Consider the following 20,667-nt stretch of genomic DNA (forward strand, 5'->3'; position numbering starts at 1 on the left):
AGAGAGCACTTAGATTATGCAAATCAATAAACGAATGAACCGATGAAGTTTATTAATCGAAGATGAAATAATGGCATCAATTGACGGGAACTTGATAGGGAAATAATATATATTGGGTGATGAGCTCTATTTTACTCACTCTGATAAAGGATTAGCATATTGTTAGTTAGAGATCTTTTAAATCTCTCAAGTACTAAGCACGCTCTGAATCTAAACAATATCACTGATCAAACGCTTATGGCGATGATAATGCCTCTCCATGAAAACTCTGGAAGCCCCTTCTACAGTTCCACGCCATGTCTGCAAGATATAATGAAAAAGACAAGTTATGCAAATGTGTTATATGAAAATGAGACATGAAGAAAAAAAAATTATGCCAAGGTATTGATTGAAGGGCAGATCAACGCTTTTCTTCTTTTATTGATAAAAACAAGTGGCACGTTGCGTTTTGCCTTTCTCACAACTTCATTCGTTTATGTTACTTCAATCTGCTTCACGATTGAGACATTTCAAAAATCTTTTATTGATACTTTGATAGAGATAATTTAATTTTGTAAATTATATTTTTGGTAATATACAAAAAAAAATTTAGTTCCTATTAATTCTATCTCTTCGATTAAGTTCATTAGTTAATTATTCATGTTTTCACCAAAAAAAAAAAAAAAAAATTATTCATGTTCAATGCAATTATTATTGTTAATTATCATTCAAACTAGACTGATAAGGGATCGCTCACGACATAAACATACACATTTCAGTTTCAATTAGTAGCAAGTGGCTTTATATATTCATAGTCAAAATAAGGAGCAAACTTTGGGTACCACCGTGTTGATACTCCCTTTCTTAAATTAGAAAATAATTAGGATATAAAAAAAAAGAGTAAAAAATAAGGGATTAAAATGAAAAAAAAAAAAATTCCTGTTTTAGTAAAAAGATGCACCCTACTCAGTACACCAGTAATATTTAAAAAATTTCCCAAAATAAGGGTTAAACAATTTAAGCCTATGTATATAATTTTTTTCATTGTAATATCAAATAATTAAATTGATAAAAAACATTTTTAAAAATAACAACTATATATTCTTTGATACTTAATTTTAATAAACCCGTTATTATTAAGTAAAATCTCATGTTAATCTTAGTGATTCAAATGTAACAATTCTAGATAACAAACAGATTCCAATGAATTGAGTGAACAATCCTATCTAATGTTTCTAATGTTATATCAATCTTAAATTTTAGGACAAAGACAACAAACTCAAGTAGGATCGTTCAAAACCTTCCCACAAATCTCTAAGATCAATCTTAATCAAATAAAAATTTCCTTTCCTTGTCGCAGAGACACAAACTAGAAGAAAAATTGGAATACCCCAAGAAAAGAAGAAGAACAATAACTATGAATAAATGACACTAAAAAAAACCCACAAAAAAAAGGTCATTCTATGTTAGTGGAAGTGAAACATGAAGAATGCCAATTCAATGAGCCTCACCTTTCCAATGATTCCCAAAAGGGACTTGTTTCTGATATCCCTTGCCCTCAGGTGGGCCCTCCCAATCCCGAGTCGCCGGAGCACCGCCGTCCTCCGAGTTGCCGGCGGCGGAAGAAGGGACCACATTTCCACTAAGGTGGTGCCACCACCTTGACCATCTTCCCTCTTTTTCTTCTTCTTCCTCCTCAGGGCATTGCCACTATCATCAGAACCCAATTCAGCAAACTTCCTGAGCAGTTCATCAGAAGATTTCTTGGTTATACACTGAACCTTAGCATCAGCATCAACAGTGGCATTGTTCATTGCAACTTATATGTTGAGTCAATTAGCTAAATGAAAAAGAGAATGGCAATGGTATACATACATAGCATAATATAAGCTATGTGATTTATGAGATGTTAATTATGATGATTTTATGAGGGACTATATGTGTTACGTTTTGTTTTGTTCATGTGAAAATTGGACCGTTGGGGGGAAGAGTCAATTTGGTAAAAGAAATTATTATGATTTATGAATGATCCAAGAGAGCCGTTGGGATGTAATAATGGTAGTGAATAAAGGGACTTAATTATTTTACAATATGAATAATGATTTTTTTTTTTTGGTAGATATATGAATAATGATTTATTTGTGCTTGCGCAGAGCATGTGACATGTGATTTTGCAGACAGCAACATTCTCGTTTTCCAAAGCCTATATAGAATATAGAATGCTTGATGTCGTGAATCATTATACTGCCCGTGGTGAAAGACAGTGTAATATAAGTTTGTCTTCCTTGATAGAGTTTTTCAAATTTGATTACGTATTGATTGTTTTTTTTTTTTTTTTTTTGTATAACGTTATTATTGGGTATGACTCATACTTCGCATGTTGATGAGAACTTTAATTATCGGGATCAGCAGAAAGTCAACTGGAGTTCCACTCGACGTAGCCTAAATTGGGTGAACTAGGATAAATCGCTGTGTCAGTATGTCTATTCTCTCTCTTTTTCTTTTCTGTTTTCGAGTTGTGTGTTGTCGATTTTCAACTTATTGATTTATTACCGTGTTGCTCTGCTCAATGTGAATTTTGTTTTCCTCATTCTCTTTTACGAAATTTTCTGCCCCCCCCCCCCCCCAATTATTGTGCGATATCATGGTTGATACATTAATGTACGCAGGTTGGTCATATTTTAAGTTCATGAATTATAAAGTACCATCATGATGTTTTAATCTTATAGTGCTGACTCAAGTTGTTATGCTCCTTTGTGTTCTTGAATGTTTTTTCAGTTATAGCTCGTTAAACTTAACTAAGCATAATTATTTGGCTGTGAGGCTGTGACTTTCTTCTGCACTTGTGTCATAATTTGTAGATCCTAAACGAGTTTGTGGTAGAATGTTTAGTATCTTTGCTCAACAACTCATGTCTAAACTTGTCTTGTCCCTTTGTCATTCTTGTTTACAAAATTGTAGTTTAGAATGAAATCTTGCGTTTCAACAGTGTAATTTGGTCATGATTTTATTATGTTCAGGTGGGTAGGTTCCAACTCTTTAGAGCTTTAATTAAAGCACTAAAAGTTAGTGCTATCAAAATGTATCAATCTGCCGGTTAAACCCTAGTCATATTTATACTTTGTTTCTTTTATACAAGTAGGAATTAAACATACGACGTAATACAATCTACTCAAACTCTTTACCACTATACCAAACATAATGGCTTAGTCATATTTATCCTCAGGGGACATTTGGTTTACGAGAAATTTTTTGAATACTAGGGAAATATAATTGATAAAGAAATGGTTGAAAAGTGAGTTTGGTAGGAAAATGTAAAAAAAATTGTTTGGTTAAGTAAAATTTTACCAGGAAAATTATGTGAAGTTCCTTAAATTAAAGTGTGCTTGGTTGAATAGAAAATATTGATGGGAAACTAATTCAAATTACGAAACTATCCTTTTAAAAATAATATCACCTTTGCAACTTTTGCCAACTTTACAGTCACCGATTTATAAAACTTTTTCCACTTTTGCAACTTATCCGGTTTTTAGAAATAATAGCATCTTCCAGGAAGGAAAATGTAACAGTGATTTTTGGACAAAAAAACGTGCAATTCAAGATAGATAGGGAACAAGGAAAGCTGGGTAAAAATCATAAAATCAGTGAACCAAACATGGATTAATGATAATGCAGGCATCACTTCCCCAGGATTATTTAACAAAATCCTGAAACAAACACCCCCTTAAGTTGCAAATACACTTGCGCATAATTTTTTCATTTTTTTTATTTTGGACTTCACAATTTATTTCCCCCTGATTATCTAAAGAGAGAAAATAAATAAGATAATGGGATTGTTTAGGTTTAAAAGTCAAAACAAGAAGAATTGTACCCTTCTATTAAAATTTTCATTCTTTTTTGTATTAGCTATATTATCTCATATTCTAGCTAGTACAGGATTTGTTTTCTGCAATATATACTTCATTTTATTATTATCCTTACAATCTTAAAAAAAAAAACTGCATTGAAATTATATTGAAAATACATTCTTAATTTATCCTTCTTATTTTTTAAAGTTATACGTACTCATCTTTCTCTTTAGGGTGTGCATGGAGCGGTTCGGTTCGATTATTGTCAAAAATCGAACCGAATCAGTTTTAAACGGTTTGGATTTTAAACCGAACCACTTTTTTTAAAAAAAAACCGATTTTTAATTTGTCCAAACCGGTTTAAAACTGGTTCCAAAACCGTTTATGGTTCATAACCGGTTTTGAATTAAAACCGGTTTTCAATCAAAACCGGTTTTAATTCAAAACCGGTTATGAACCATACACCGGTTATCAAGTTCGAAATCAGTTTTTTAACAAATTTAAAATCGATTTTTCATGGATTGTGCTATTTTTATAAGTAGTCGTTTATTTCTCTCGGTTATAGATAGTTGACCAACTATTTCTTGCAAGAATCTTCATTGTTTTGGAACTCTCAAGACAAAATGATTCTTATAGAAATTGTTTAACGTTATTTTTTCGGAAAATATTTCCATCAAAATTTTCTGCAAAAAATTTTGACGAAAAATATTTCAAACAAAATTTGTGACTAAAAACATATCTGCAAAAAAATTTGACGGAAAATTTTTTTTGTCGAATTTTTTACAAAATATAAATTTCTTCAAAACATTTCCCTCAAAATATTTCACGAAAAAAAATATTCATCGAAATTTTTGACGAAAAAAATTTCTATCAAAATTTTTCACAAAACAAATTTGCTTCGAAAATTTTTGACAAAAAAAATTTTCATCACATTTTTTTACAGAATTCAAATTTCATCGAAAGTTTTCGACGAAAACATTTTCGTTAAACTTCTGACAAAAATTTTCGTCAAAATTTTTAACAAAACACATTTTCATCGAAAAATTTCGACGAAAAATATTTCCGTCAAGTTTTGTGATAAAAAATATTTCCATCAAAATTTTTAACAGAACACATTTCTATGAAAAATTTTCGTAAAAATTTTTGACGAACAATATTTCGATAAAAATTTTGACAAAAATTTTTTTCGTCAAAATGTTTTATAAAAATATTTTTCATCAAAAAATTTGAGGGAAATGATTGGAGTGAATTTAGATTTCGTAAAGAACTTTAACAAAAAAAAATTTCGTAGGAATTTTTTATAGAATTATTTTCCGTCAAAATTTTTTACGTAAATGTTTTTAGTCAAAATTTTCGCTCTAAATGTGTTTTGTTGAAAATTTTGCTGAAAATATTTTTTGTCGAAAATTTGGACAGAAATATTTTTTGTAAAAAAGCTTGACAAAATTATTTTCTGTCAATTTTTTTTTATGGAAATGTGTTTCATCAAATTTTTTTACAGAATTATTTTTCGTTGAAAAGTTTGACAGAATTGTTTCTGTCGAAAGTTTCGACGGAATTTAGATTTTATCAAGAATTTTGACTGAAATATTTTGTCCCTTAAAAATTTATGTCAGTAATTATGACAAAATCTTGTTCTGTCTCTAGTTTCGACGAAAAAAAATTCGTCTCTATTTTATACGTAATATGATTTTGGTCAAAATTTTCGACGAAATATTTTTTTTCGATAAATTCTGATAGTATTTGAGACTTTTCTAATAATGTCACATTTAAAAATGATTCATATTTATGTAATTTTCACATTTTAATGCTAAGGATAAAATGTAATACTTATTTGTTCTTTGATTCTAAAATAGTTTGGTTACAGATAACCATGGATAACCAATTATTTTTATGGTTTGGTAAACAACCAGTTTATAAAATAAAATGCAGTTTCATATGAAACCAATTTTTAAAAATAACCAATTTTTAAAATGTAGAGCAGTTTAATTATGGATCGGTTTGGTTCTTTGGGATATTTTAAACATCCCTATAAGGAATAGAGGCCATCACAATTAGTTGAGGTACAAAATAAATTTTGTAAGACGGCATAATTTTCTTTTTGTTAATTGAAGGACAGCATATACAATTTTGTGGTACGTATTGTTTGATACACACAAGAACGGGATAAATTAATACACTTTTTTGTGGGAAATTAATACACTTTTTATTATAATATCCTATATGTAAATATTTTAATTAATTTTATATTTATCATATGATTATAAATAAAAATATATTTTTTGGGTGGTGGTAGAACATATTGTGATAGAGGTAGATGATTTTTCTATTCCGTGAGATAAATAAATTTTAAAAATATATTATTTTTCAATTAAGTATTTTTATTTGTTTTTTTAGTATTAAGTGTTTTTATTTGTTATGTTATTTAATAAAAAAATCTAATTTTTAAACAACTATTTTTATATGTAAATTACTTCAATAATATCACAAGGTTATAATTAAATTAAATATTTTTATACTAACTTAAGAATAAATTCACTTAATATTTCTATAAACCCCAGTTATATTTTGACAATGGCAATTAGGTGTTGGGGTGGGACAAATCTTTGGTGGATTAGATATATCCAATTCGGTATATTTTTTTTCACATTTGGAAAAAATTTCATCACTTTAAAAAAAAAAATCCGCCACATTGAAAAAGTTTTTTCTGATGCACCGAAGATAGGGGTGTAAATGGGCTGGGCCGTGCTTTAGCCTTCCTGGCCTAAGTCTACGTAAAAAAATATTCAGCCTATCTGGCCTATTGGCCTACTAAAGGCTTTATTTATATGCCAAGTCTGGCTTATTTTTAAAAATTAGATAGCCTTATATGGCCGGCCTACAGGGCTTGTAGGCCTCCATAGTAAAATATTTTTAACAATTTCTAAAATATTCGCTTGACATTACAAGTCATTAACGTGTTCATAAATTGCTGCATTTTTTTACACGATATATATATTTCACTAGTGAGCATTAAAAATTTTACAATAGTAAAAAAAATAACTATAAAAACATACTAAGCAAAGTTCCATTCATGCATGCACTAGTACTTCTCATATTCATAAAAAATGACAAACAAGAAATAGTCAATATAATACTCTAGCTCTATAATGTATATCATATACCCTAAAATAAATATTATTTTATTTTATTTTAAAAAATTAAATAGGTCAGCCTACAAGGCTTTAGGCTAGACTTGACAAAATTGGCTTATAGCCTACTTGTTAAAAAAACTTTCTTATAAGCCTAAGCCTACTCTACTTTTCAACGTAGCCGGGCTGTAGGCTAGACCAGGCCAGCCTGACCCATTTACACCCCTTCAACCCGCCAAAAGCGAGGCGGGGCAGGTTGACCTGTCATTTGATGGTGGGTTGAAAATATCAACCCACCCCGTTTTGAGGAGGGTTGACAGGTCAACCCGTCTCAAAAATAAAAAATAATAAAAAATAATATTTTATTAATTTTATAATATTACTTATATTTATTCCACACCCTCCTTAATTTTTTTCAATCTCAAGCCTAAATATAAGCTAATATTCAGTTAGATATTTTTTAGGAACTTATTTTTACCTCTATATATGGATAACTTTGTCATAAATAAAGTTTTTCTTCTTTATTTTTCTAGGGGAGTACTAAAATAAAAAAAAAATTATATCACAAAAGCTTAGTGACAAATAAAATACTACCTAATAGTAAAAAAAAAAAAAATTGACTCGCGGGCCAACCTGCCCTGAACCGCCACCAACCGATTTTGACCCACAAATAAACGAGGCGGGTTGAAAGGTATAACCCAACCCGCCCTGTTTTGGCAGGTTGGCAGGTCGGGTTCAACCCATATTGCCACCTCTACTTTTTCATCCAATTAGCGTTGTAACACCCCAAGTACTCCGGTTGTTAACATACATGATATTTAGCATACATAGCGGAAGACTTTATTTAAAAAAAATAATAAAACATCTTATAAAAATACGAGTAAACTTTTCCAAAATATTTTCTAAAACATTTTCAAAGCGTTCATCTGATATATTGCATTAGCGTAATATTAACATCTAAGTCTACTAATTAAAACCATTGGCCATCACTAGTGGCCGTTGACCATCCAGATGTGACCTCAAGTGTCATTCCTGACAGAATTTCGCGGACAACATAACATATGTATTTTGGATAACTGGGAACATGGGTCCCACACATACCATAACCTGATAGTTACAATAATTAAACAGACAACTCGCAAGTTCCGCACGGACTGTGATCCCCTCTCTTGGTCAATACAAACAATAAGGCTTCGTGCCTAAATAATTGAATACATACATCAAGTCTATATTAATTTTTAAAATGTCTAAGCATCAGTAAATAATCCAAGGCTCCAATACTAGAATCATGAGCCTAAATAAATACATAATATAATCTCAACATAAAATAATTAGGCATGTTAATAATTATACATGCCATCACAAAATCTAATCAGAATATAATTAATCAGCATCGCCATCCACTACTCCAAGGCAGGGGTCTTGCCCCTAGAAGCATCTCCACTACTCTGGGTACCTAAAATGATGTCCCCAAACGGGGTGAGATAACACATCTCAGTAAGCTCAAGGTTCATAGAGGATCCTCTAATCCCCTGAGCCCACTTCCTGCATGATAAGTCAGATATAAAGCATATAATACAGGCATACAACATAAACATAGCATCATCATATCATCCTTGTGTAACCCCAGGGTCAAAGCCATAGACGGTCCACACAACCTCAGTATGAAATAGCTCCCAGAGTCAAGTCATAGGCAGCCTACATACCATGATCACTGGCCAGGATTCTCATAACATATATCATCAGTGCATCATCATAATATCAAGAATCATATAACATATATATGAATGTGAATGAATACACATATACATTATACCATTGTTTATGGGTGTAGTTTAGGAATTTTTAAGTTTGTTTCTTTGTCATTTCTTTAGTTAATTAGTCCCTACACTTAATTAATCCACTAATCCATGATTTTCTTATTTTTAACACAACTGATCCACCTTACACTCAAGAGGGCAGATTTGATTAGTTAGGGTTATTAGGGTTTTTAGCCATCTTTAATCAAGATTAGTAGGTTTCACTTAGAGATAACCCACTTAGTTAGTCTTTCTTAGTTCCTCTTGGGATTTTTCCACACTTAACAACTTCTTAACATTTTTAGTCATCAAACCCTAGTCTTCCAAGGAAAGGCTGAAATCTTCATGTGTCCTTTTAGGGTTCATGTTCATCTTTTTACATGAAATCCTCACAAGGATCCCAAGATTGCACATTTACACATCAAACCAACCCTTTCTTAGTTCATAACTCAAAAACCCTCAAGAACAACCATCAAGAACCCTTTTTTAAAAAAATTTAACAATATTTTTCCCACCCACAAAGCAAAACCGAGAATGAAAGTGAGGAGAGGAGGGATTTTTGGGTCATATTTTTCCAAAGTTGTGCTTACTTCTTCAAGCTCACACTTTTAGCTCCAAGCTTCACTTTGTCCAACAAAAATGCTCTTTTAAACAAGAATACACCTTCAAAAATATGCTCAAGAGTTAGAGCTCAAGAACACAAGAAAGGAAGATGAGGTTTTTCAAGAAAAATTTAAGAAACTTACACTAAAACTCCAGAGAACCAAGCACACAAGTGGTGTTCTTCAAGAGGACTCAAGAACACAACTTCATGGCTTCATGAACCTTCAAAACCGTGGCTGGACTTAGGGAGGATGAACAAGAAAATTTGCTTCACACCATAAAAATTATATGGTTGTGAAGAGGAGAGTGAGGGGAACAAGTTTTGTGAAGGAAGTTTGGTGATTTAGTGAGGTTTAGGAGTAGAGATTCTAGAGAAAAGTGAGAGCAAAGTTAAAACTTTGAATTTGAGAGAGAGAGGGGGAGATGGGCGGCTGGAATATGCAGCCCAAGGGAGGGGAAGATGCCCTAATTAGGGTTGTCATGTCACTTTAGTGACACTTTGTCCTATAATGAAACCCAGTGTAATTTTTATTTGAACTGTTATCAAATTTCTATCCGGAAACACCCAAGACTCTAACTTTAAGTAATTAATATTAATTTTGTCTAATTATCATGTTCATAAGTTAAAAATTTGATTAGTAGATCACAGATCCAGTAACAGCTATTTAATGGCACTGTAGTCTTTACCGGTGTTCTTAACTGTATCCGGATTTCATAATCTTCTCAACTTTAATATTATTGGTCTAATTATGACTTGTTAAGCATATATTAGTCTTTCTTTCCATTTTCTCATCTTTTTCCCGTTCTGGGATTCTATCGGTTGCTTCTACAGCAATGCAAAATACCCGGCAAAAGTGACTTTTCCAAAATACCCCAACATGGGTATCGAACTTCATTAAATCATATACTAACCTCATCTATGATAATCATATCATCTATGCTAACTTGGAGCTATTCTACTGATTGTTACTGCGTCACCAGTCAAAAATAACAGATGAAAATTCATCTGTGTACAATACCTTCAATATGGATATCAAAATTCTTAGAATTTCATCCTAATTTCATTTATGACCCTAAGGTCTTCCTAATAATCCACTAATTTCAAAATTATAAAATTAGGGTTATTATAAGTGTGTTGTAGCGCACTCAGATGAGTGTTTATTGTTTCTAAGCACATTTTAGCGTCTTCTAGCGTGCTTGAGTGAGAATTTTCTGATTTCTCTAGCGCGCTATAGCATGCAAACTCATAGAGAAATTGTCTCTAGCGTGCTCTTCTCAAACTTGAAAGGTTATTTTTGGAGCAATAAACTTCCTTCCAAGATACATATACTTTTAAAAGTACCTGATTGACCACATCAACAATTTCCCATGATACTCAAGCATACATATACATATATTTGCTCCAAGGATTCAATGTTTTTGGCAACAAGCCATCATCTCATTACAATATTCTTCTTGATATCAAAATAACCAAAAGTCAAGGTATACATCATACTTGGCCTTTCAATTAGATGCAATTACAACCAATATACATTTCATTCACTACGGCATTCTCATATACATCTTCGAAATAGTTCTATCATGTATCTATATCCCAAAATATGCCAAATCAAAATGTAAAACCCTCAATTGTAGACATTCCTCGAATTTTATTCTTCATTTAATTCATAAATTTTTTATATTTTAAATTACCATAAATATTAGTTACATTTTAAAAGTAAGAATTATATTTAAAATAAAAATCAAAGGGTGAAAATAAAATAAAATCAATAGATAGTTAAATAAATTCTTATGTAATACTTGAAGTGTATGAAATATGAGATGATATATCTACGTGAAATTAAAAAATTCTTTTATTAATCGATGAACCCATAGAAAAAAAATTCTTTTATTATATATACTATCATACATGCATTAAACAATATCCCATAGCAAAATGGAAGAAAATAAAAAATAGCATTTGACTTGTAACGTAGTGGGGGATTAATTAAGCTGAATATTCCTGTGTTTTCTTTTCTTGTCGCATGTTTTCTTAGGATTTCTCAGCAACCAAACAAGCAAGACAAGGGAGAAAAGGGAAAGAGGATAAGGGGAAAAAAATACAAGGGAAGAAGAAGACTGTTAAATTAATAAATTTCTTAATTTCGCAGTTTAAGTGTGGAGAGAGTGCTCGCTTTGCATGCGAGAGATACGGGTTTCGATACCCAGCATCTCGAAAAATTGTGCTTTTGTTTTGTGGCTTTCGATGTTAAATCCGGAAATCTCTATCTCTCTTTATGTGACATTTTTTTTAGGGACGTTTAGTAGAGAATTCTTTTTTTTACCATGAAAATGTAATTATTAGAGATATGGTGAGAAATGAAATTTGGTAGGCAAATTAAAAAAAAAGTTATTTGGTTGACCAAAATTTTACTGAAGAAATTGAGTAGAATTTTATAAATCTATGTTTGGTTGAATGTAAAATATTGGTGAGAAAATATGGTTAAATTACCACAACAACCCTTGACTAAAATAAAATAGGAAAATATGGTTTTAGTTTGTTGTAGTTTTTCCAAACATCAGGGTTATTTTGGTCTCCTTGCTTGCAATTCCTTTTGGATTTTCCATCTATCAGTAAATACCATCTTGTAGGTGGTATTACTCAACAATAATTTTTACACCCAAAAAGCAAATACTAGGCAAATGAGTTCCCTAGCAAAATTTTTTAAAACATGATACCAAACATGGACATCCAAAAATACCACTTCTATTTGCCTAGCTATCCTTAACAAAATCTTCTACCAAACACATCCTTAGAATTAACCTGACTCTAATTATTTCTTGAGTAAATACCCTGTTTAGTCCTCAGCAAATTTTATGGTACCCACTTTAGTCTCTAGCAAATAAAAAGGCCCATCGTGGTCTCTAAAAAATTCAAAATGGACCCATTTAGTTGAAATCGTGGTCCCTCACAAATTCAGAAAAGACCCATATTAGTCCTCAAAAAGACTAAAATGAGTCCATTTTGAATTTTTTAGGAACCACGATGAGCCTTTTTATTTGCTAAGGACTAAAACGGGCATCGTGAAATTTGCTGATCATCAAAAATGGTATTTACTCTTATTTCTTTGTGTTTTTGAATATTTTTACAAAGATTCTTTGAAATGATTACGAGATTAATCTGAAATATAGGAGGTGAGAAATGGGTCAATAATAAAAATATTTAAACCTCTCCAGAAATAACATGTGAGCATCATACCAATATTTTTTACTTTTCAGTAACCAATATTCTTTACTTTCCAGTTACTCACTTAAGGACTTATTTGGATGATTTTTTTTCTCTAAAAGCTATTGTTTTCAGGAAAAAAGTACTTTTTACTTTAAGTTCGTTTAGATGTCTGCTTTTAGAAAAAAAAAGTCACAAAAAGCTAAAAATCTACTTTTTTTTTAAAGTTAAAAATTTTAACTTCTAAAAAAAGTAGAATTCAAAAGCAAGATATTTTTTTTAAAAAAACTAAATATTTTTATAAAAATATAAATAACTTTAACTTTTGTAAAAAGTATTTTTAAAATAAAGAAGAGATAAAAGTTATTTTTTTTTAAGGTGAAACAAACAGACTCTTGGGCCAACCGAAAACTACCACCATTTGGGTTCTCTCTCGCATTATTTGTGAATTTTTTGGTTGTTTTATTAGAAGCATCATTTATGACACTTTTTTTTTCCTCAGAAAATAGATTATGAAATGACCATCTGCATATTTTGACTGAAATGGTACTTACAATAGTGTTATTAATAGCTTACAATAGCAATCTATCAGTTTACAATAATATTTACAAATTATATACTAACTATTATTACATAAACAGAAATGAAAGGCCAAACACTTGATTCCGCAAGAGTTCTAATCAACACAACACTAAAACCATGTTCCTTTGGCCTTTCTTTGATCTTGGTTAGTAAATAAATAAATATATCAATCCATATGAGACAAAACAAGGCAAGTGAAATTGAAGAAAGAAAAAAAAAGAAAAAGAAACAACACAAACACACACACATCACTACTCCTTCTCCTTGTTCCACTCATGAGTCATGACAAATTGAAACGAATTTAATTAGTTCCTACTCTTAAGACATATCATATCATTCATTCCCCTTTCTAAATTTCAAACAATGTCAATAGCTACTTCACATCCCTCTATTTCTGCAATTGCCACTGCTATCCCTTCTTCTTCTTCTTCTTCTTCTTCTTCAAAATCTTCAAAATCTTGTTCTTATTCTTCACTATTCCATGTTCACTTGAAATCCTCAACCTCCAGATGCATGAGACGCGCATCCTGCAGAGCCATGGTTCAGCAAGCCGTTCAGGGAGCTCCAGCAGCGTATGCCAAGGAAATGGAACGCCTTTCAGCCAAAGAATCGCTTCTTCTTGCTGTCAGTGCCAACTTTGGTTTTGTTTTTGGTTTCATTTCATGTTGTGTTTGGTGGTATTTTCCCATTTCCCTTTCTCTGTTTTTTTTTTATTTTACCATTTTTGTTAATAAAGAAACAATTTTGCTGCATTTTTGGATAATGGGTAGGGCTCTGAAATGAATGGTAACCCTTGTTTATTTTTATTGCATTTTTTTTTAATAAAGAAACAAATTGGCTTCATTTTTGGATAATGGGTTGGGCTCTGAATGGATTCTAGCTCTAGTTTTCTTTCATTTATTTAGTTTTGTTGTTCTCTTTTGGTAAGCAGAATGAGGAGGGAGGAAAATTGGAATGAAAATTACTAGCATGTACGTGTTAGGTACTAGGTTCACTGTCAATTTTCATTCCTCTCGTTTTCCTTACCCCTTTTTGACTCCCAAACAAATGCTTCTAGTTTGTATTTCATTCTTACTTATGCCTATAAAAAGGAAAATTCTGATGCAATCATTCTATATTGTTGTACTAATGTGCAAGTAGTGGAATGTAGAATATAGTGTTTTAAATTTGTTTTCTCATCTTTTCCTATTTAATCCTTGATGCTCTTGCCAAAGAACCATGTAATATGGATTCTATTAGTGAATTGCATCTGTTGAGAACCCATGTCCCCCCACTAGAAAGAAAGAAGCAAACAGACAATAAAACGAAGATATAACTTACTTAAATACAAAAAGGAGTAATTTGATAATATTGTTTTTGCAAATCATCAAGCTTGGACTCAAAGATACTTACTCTTGAGGCATCCTTTCAGTTTAAAGATGCAGGGGGTTTTGAGGCCTTAGTATCCGGGAAGACGAGTGATATGCAAAAAATTGATGTAAATGAAAGGATAACTGGTCTTGAGCGACTTAATCCCACACCTCGCCCCACAACGTAAGTGACTAAGAATATCCCTGTCCATGCTTCTGTATGAGACATTCATGAATTTTTATGCTACAGGTCACCCTTTCTGGAAGGACGATGGAACTTTGAGTGGTTTGGTTCTGGAAATCCTGGGTTGTTTGCCACTAGATTCATATTTGAGTGAGTTCTCTCTTTGAAGATTTGTTTTTATCTTGTCAATCTTTGAGTTTCCCTTGTGACTTCAGATTGTCCGCTTTTGATTATAATTCTAAGGGTTTTCAAATCTGCACTTAAATTTGGATTGATCTCATTGGTGATTAACAATGCTCTTGTATGCTTTATATCTTTGCAGGAATTTTCCTTCAAGTTTGGCTAATTTGTCAAAAATGGATGTCTTTTTTAAGGATGGAAATGCAAAGATTACTGCAAACATGAGATTATTGAACTCGGTATATATTTTTAGTTTTCAAGTTTTTTATGCATGCACAATTACAAATCTTACTTCAGCATTCAGGAAGTATTGCAAGCTTCTTTTTTGATTTGCTGGCAGCTTAAAAATTGAAACCCATTCCCCTCCCTATTAAATATTAATACTGTATTTATGTTAAGCATTTCGCCCTTTCCAATTTTCATAGGGACTTCTATGTGAATTAAATGGTTTGTTTTTTCTTTTTTCTTTTCTATGAGGTTTACCAACTCAAATTTTTTTTTTTTGTGTGTGGAGAACTCAGATTGTTTTAGCATGGTTGTCTAATTATGCAGCCAAGTCACAGCAACCATGCATTTTCACCTCTTGATGCTTACGGATGAACAATTTTCAGTTAAAATTCACTTTATATTGTACTGCCAACAAAAATATACAATGTAAAGTAAATTTGAACTGGATACTGTTCATCCGTAAGCATCAAGAGGTGAAAATGCATGGTTGCTATGACTTGGCTACATAATTAGACAACCGTGCTAAAACAACCTGAGTTCTCCACCAAAATAAATAAATAAATAAATAAACTGAGTTAGTAAACCTCATGAGAAAAAATGCAAGGGCGAGCCTTGGAGTAGTAGTAAGGTTGCTTCTTATGACCAAAAGATCATGGGTTCGAGTTTGGGAAACATCCTCTTTTGCCAAAAGGCAAAAGTAAGGTTGGGTATAATCGACCCTCACCCTACCCTTGCAAGTCTGGGAGCCTTGTGTGACGGGTTTGCCCTTTGTATTGCTAACGAAATTTTTAGCTTACATCTTTGACTTATTGATTATGCCTGGAAGCAACCTTTATGTTCATTTAATACCTAGGTGATCTTGAAAAAGGACATTGATAGGATGCTCCTAAAGGTATAAGCTAGGAAGAGTTACAAGGGATTATTGGATAAGGAAAATGTTGTTAGTAAGAATATTCTAGAAGGTTGAGTCTGTTAGAGGAGAGAAGGAAGTAATGCTGAGGTGGCAAAGCTATTAGAGGCAATAAAAGGTGAAGAGTGGGAGAGGAGGAGAAGGCTGGAATTTGGGAGTTCTTGGGAGAGATCAGTGCCTCTAAAATTGCACTGAACCAGCCTCTGGAATTACTGTAGTTGATGTTCTTATTTTAATTCTGCATTTATCATTTTGTCATAAAAACCTTGTTATTGTATTGTTTCCATTGATTAATATACAGAAAATCCAGTTCTTTTGGGCCATTTCTCTTGTGTCAGTTGCGTTTTACTCTGATAATTTGTTAGATCCTATCAATTGGTATCAGAGCACTCCGATCCTAGGGGTGCTTTGAACGGTTTGATGCGTGCCATGGAAATTCGTTTGGAGATCATAGAAGAGATGATGAGGAGGAGTGAGGAGCAAACAGAAGAGCGTTTCCGCAGAACAGAACAAAAATTGAATGAGATTGAGCAGCTTTTGCGTAGCAGGAGACGATCTAGTCGAAAACACCATCGTCATGGTCCGGCTTGCAGGAGGAGATCAGGATCGGTGAAATCAGAAGAGAGTGTCTACAAAGACGTTCACCTCGTTGATTGGCTAACCCCTAAACATTACAGCTCCCTGAAAGCTAGGGTGATGTTCCTCTAAAAATCCTTAAGTAATCACTGCAGTTAAGTGAAAATCACCTAGTTGAAGGTCATTTGCATATATATATATATATATATATATATGAACCACAACTTCTTTGTTACGTTTTCTGTCTTTTCTCTGATGACGTGTTGCCTAGAGATCCATGACTATTGTGAGCCTAGCAACAATCGATTGGGAAAAATGATAGTCATGTGAGCGAATTGGATGCAGTTCAGTCCTGTCTTTATGCACTAGAAAGTGGGACACACACAAAATGTCTGTCTATAAAAAGTTAAAAGATGATGAAGGTACTGATAGAATATTAATTAGAGATAATTACAATATTTACAGCACTCTCCCTCAAGCTGAGGAATGAATGTTTATCATTCCCAGATTGTCAGTGAGTTCTTGAAATCTGTCTATAAGAAGTCGCTTGGTCAAGACATCAGCTAGTTGATGACCAAAAGAAATATATGGAGTAATCATCAGTCCGCTATCTAGTTTCTCTTTGAAAGAGTGTCATCTTGTGTTCAGTAGTAGTTAGGTAAAGTTAGTTTGAGAATCCATCCATATAACTTTTCTAAATTTCAAGTTCAATTTATTTCTAGTTTGTACTTTTCTTAAAAGCTATGATATTTCCTACACAGTACATTATTGTATGGTTTTCATGTTGTGTTGTCTTCTCTATTGATTGTGTTTGAGTAATTAACATTCCAGTAGTTTTAATCTCTGTTCGCTTTGTGATCAAATGTAGATAGAAAGCAAAGTTGTTCTCTCAACGAAGTTATCTGTGGAGGGGCCACTTAGAATGAAAGAGGAATATGTTGAAGGGGTTCTTCTGTCACCAACAGTTATTGAAGATGGAGTACCAGAGCAGCTTAAAGGTGCACTTGGACAGGCAGTTAATGCTTTACAACAACTTCCTGCCCCTATACTTGATGCTGTTGCCAGTGGGTTGAAAGTTCCTCTAAGTAAGCTATCACTAATTTTCTATATTCATCTCTGAACAAGTCGTTCTGGGAGATATGCACAATCTGTTGAATTTTAGTTTCACTATGCACAGCCAATATTATATGCTTAACACATGAAATCTGTAGAAGCAATAGGTTGGGAAATGCCTTATCTCTATAAATCTGAACTTTCATGTATGTTTCTATTATTTCTATTATTCAGGATATTAAAGAATGTGTTATACCACCTTTACAATCCATTTTTTTGCTGCCTTTGCTTGGCATTTGCCAATAATGGTAATGCCTTGTAACTGATATTTTTTACCTGTTTTCTGAATAATTAAAGATACATATGGCTCGTTATAAAAAAGAAGGTATTTGTGGCTAAGGGTGTAAATAGGCTGGACTTGGTTGAACTTAGCCTAAATTGGCCAAGCCCATGTAGAATATTTTGAGTCTGGACTGACATGTTTTTAAAAAATAATAGACTAGGCCTACCATAATTTCAATTGTAATAAATCAAATATGGATTGCTTAAAAAATTAAAATACAAGAATAAATATGAACAACTCCTATGACTACCATTTAATCTCCTCAAAACATTTTTCAATGAGAAGTTAGGGAAACATAAGTCTATCTTTGCAAATTTGAGTGTTCAACCACTTGCAATCCTAGACCATAGAACAGCACAATCCCAGCCAATTGGAGTAGTGATAGCATAACCTACAATTGCAAGTAACACTAAATAGGCTAGCTTGTAGACTATAAAACTAGGCTTTTAAAATAGGCCGATGGCTTAGTTGTTAAGTAAACCTTTTATGGGGCCCAGGCCTGCTCTGTTTTACTACTTAGGCGAGGTCAGCCTTTGAATGAGGTAGGCCAGTCGGAAGGCCCCTGATAGGTCATTTGAGTAGGGTAGATATCTAAGAACAATCATGAAGTACGTTTGTAGATATGCACTTAGATATTATCCACTGATTTTACTCTCACAAAATATATATGCAGATAGATAGGATATGCAAGAAATTATGTAACTGACTTATTATTATAATGCGTGTGGAAAAAATGCATATTCAATCTCCACTTTTTATGAAAATTTCATTGTGAAAAACTACATTAATATTTTCTCTTGTGTATGAAGGTGGCAGCTTTCAGAGACTCTTCATGATTTCTTATCTTGATGAGGAGATACTAGTAAGCTTTTAATATACTCTCATTCGGGAATCAATTTTAAATAAATTTGATGCATGTGTACCCTTATTGATGACAATGCTGATAAAGCTAACCTTAAATCTCAAATTTTGACGCATGCACCAAAAAGCACAGATATGGGTACTAGACCACTAGTATTGAATCTAATAGCATATATATATATATATATATATATATATATATATGGGGAGGGATCATTTGACTCAAGAGTAAGACTTAAAAATCTTACTCTTCATCGCAGCCGTTGATTTCCGTTCATCTAACGCTTATAATTAATTGTTATAATTTATTAAATGATAACCATTAGATAAACGAAAATCAACGGTTGCAATGAGGAGTAAGACTTTTAAATCTTACTCTGGAGTCAAAAGAACCCTCCCCTATATATATATATATATATATATTATATATATATATATATATATATATATATAAATTCTTGTGCAACTTAAAAGTTTGCAATTGGAGTTTTGGATATAAGTCTTATTTGAGTTGTCAAATTGGAGTATGGAGACATATATTCTCTTGATTTGGCAAAGAATAAGATGTATTTAAACCTTTGGTCATACCGAGTTAACGGACCCAACTAGTTTAGGATAAATGCGATGATGATGTTGATGTTGGACATTCTGAGTTATGACCTTGGTTTTCAGCATTCTTAATCCTTTTTGCATGAAAAGCAGTGCAAACAAATTCACCAAAATAAATAAAGTAGAGATTGTTACAATGCCTCTCGAGGAGCTTCTAGCATCTCTTGTGAACATCTCTGAATTCTGGTAGGGTTACTTTTCCTCGCTATGATATTTTGGAGAGTCAAATGCAGCTCAGGGTGTATTCAGTCTTGAAGGGAAGGCCTCAATAATGATAACATGTTATCATATGATATGCAAGTTGCATTATTTTTGCTGCTTTATATAAGTGCTATCACTAAAATTGATTTAGACAGATAATTCTCGTAGATATCCTCTTAATTGTTATAGCTGGTTTTAAATGTCACAATAAAAAGAATCACTCTCTACTAACGAGGTAGGGGTAAGGACAATCACTCTCTATTTGTTAACTTATGATTTGCCTTTGATGCAATGTATATAATGCCATTTTTTTTCTATAATTAAATGAACTAGCGGTTATATCGTATGAATGTTTATGCTGGTTTTGATGCACAGATAATAAGGAACACAGCTGGGATGCCTGAAGTTTTAACGAGGCTAGATGCACCACCATCTTCATTGGGAGAATCAATTCCAGAGTATGAAAGCTAAGAACTCCGTACATGGAAAGTGAAATTTTATTCCACTTGTTCATGATGGTGAGTCAACTTCCTGTACCTCTCAAGCCCCTTCGTGCCCATGAACTGCTTCTGTTTCTTTCTCACTGAAAACCCTTTTTGGTTCTTCTATAGAGGGTAGAATGTGAGAATATGAAAGTGTCAATTTGAAGCTGACACAATTTCTTAAAAATACCTTGTATTTCATGCTTAGCTTCACAACAAAGTGGTTCTGTAATGTAAAACTTGAGTAACGCTACTCATACAACCGACAGTGAAATAAAAATAAAAATAAAATAAAATTCTGCCTGTGATCCTTATAGATATTCCACAGAGATTCACTGGCCTGTGTACTTGTTTGGTTTTCTTCTCATTTTTATTTTAGTGTACACAACCAATTGTGTCAGTATCAATGATTCTGTAAAATATTATACAATTTTCAACTGAGATTTACTTGGTTTTACTTCTCTTCATATGCTAACCAAAACAAAACTGTAGTTGGTGCGGTGCTATAAGAATATTACTTTTTCATTGATATGAAAATTTGGAC

General features: G+C 32.4%; 2 protein-coding genes across 2 annotated transcripts; one reads left to right on the forward strand and one right to left on the reverse strand.

Annotated features, from left to right (window-relative positions):
* Positions 1 to 210: 210 nt before the first annotated feature.
* LOC133307902 (uncharacterized) lies at positions 211 to 1,793 on the reverse strand. Its single transcript, XM_061508466.1, has 2 exons — positions 1,491 to 1,793; positions 211 to 300 (listed from the first exon to the last, which is right to left on the reverse strand). Exons 1-2 carry the CDS (start codon positions 1,791 to 1,793, stop codon positions 211 to 213), a joined length of 393 nt encoding a protein of 130 aa, XP_061364450.1.
* Positions 1,794 to 13,386: 11,593 nt separating this feature from the next.
* Positions 13,387 to 20,459, forward strand: LOC133307906 (probable plastid-lipid-associated protein 13, chloroplastic). Its single transcript, XM_061508470.1, has 7 exons — positions 13,387 to 13,771; positions 14,559 to 14,680; positions 14,747 to 14,830; positions 15,003 to 15,099; positions 17,443 to 17,659; positions 18,780 to 18,832; positions 20,017 to 20,459. Exons 1-7 carry the CDS (start codon positions 13,511 to 13,513, stop codon positions 20,110 to 20,112), a joined length of 930 nt encoding a protein of 309 aa, XP_061364454.1. The 5' UTR covers positions 13,387 to 13,510; the 3' UTR covers positions 20,113 to 20,459.
* The last annotated feature ends 208 nt before the right edge of the window (positions 20,460 to 20,667 follow it).

Source organism: Gastrolobium bilobum, unplaced genomic scaffold, assembly GCF_033153095.1.
Source record: "Gastrolobium bilobum isolate Gb01-03AN ecotype WA unplaced genomic scaffold, APGP_CSIRO_Gbil_v1 utg18130, whole genome shotgun sequence".
NCBI lineage: Eukaryota > Viridiplantae > Streptophyta > Magnoliopsida > Fabales > Fabaceae > Gastrolobium > Gastrolobium bilobum.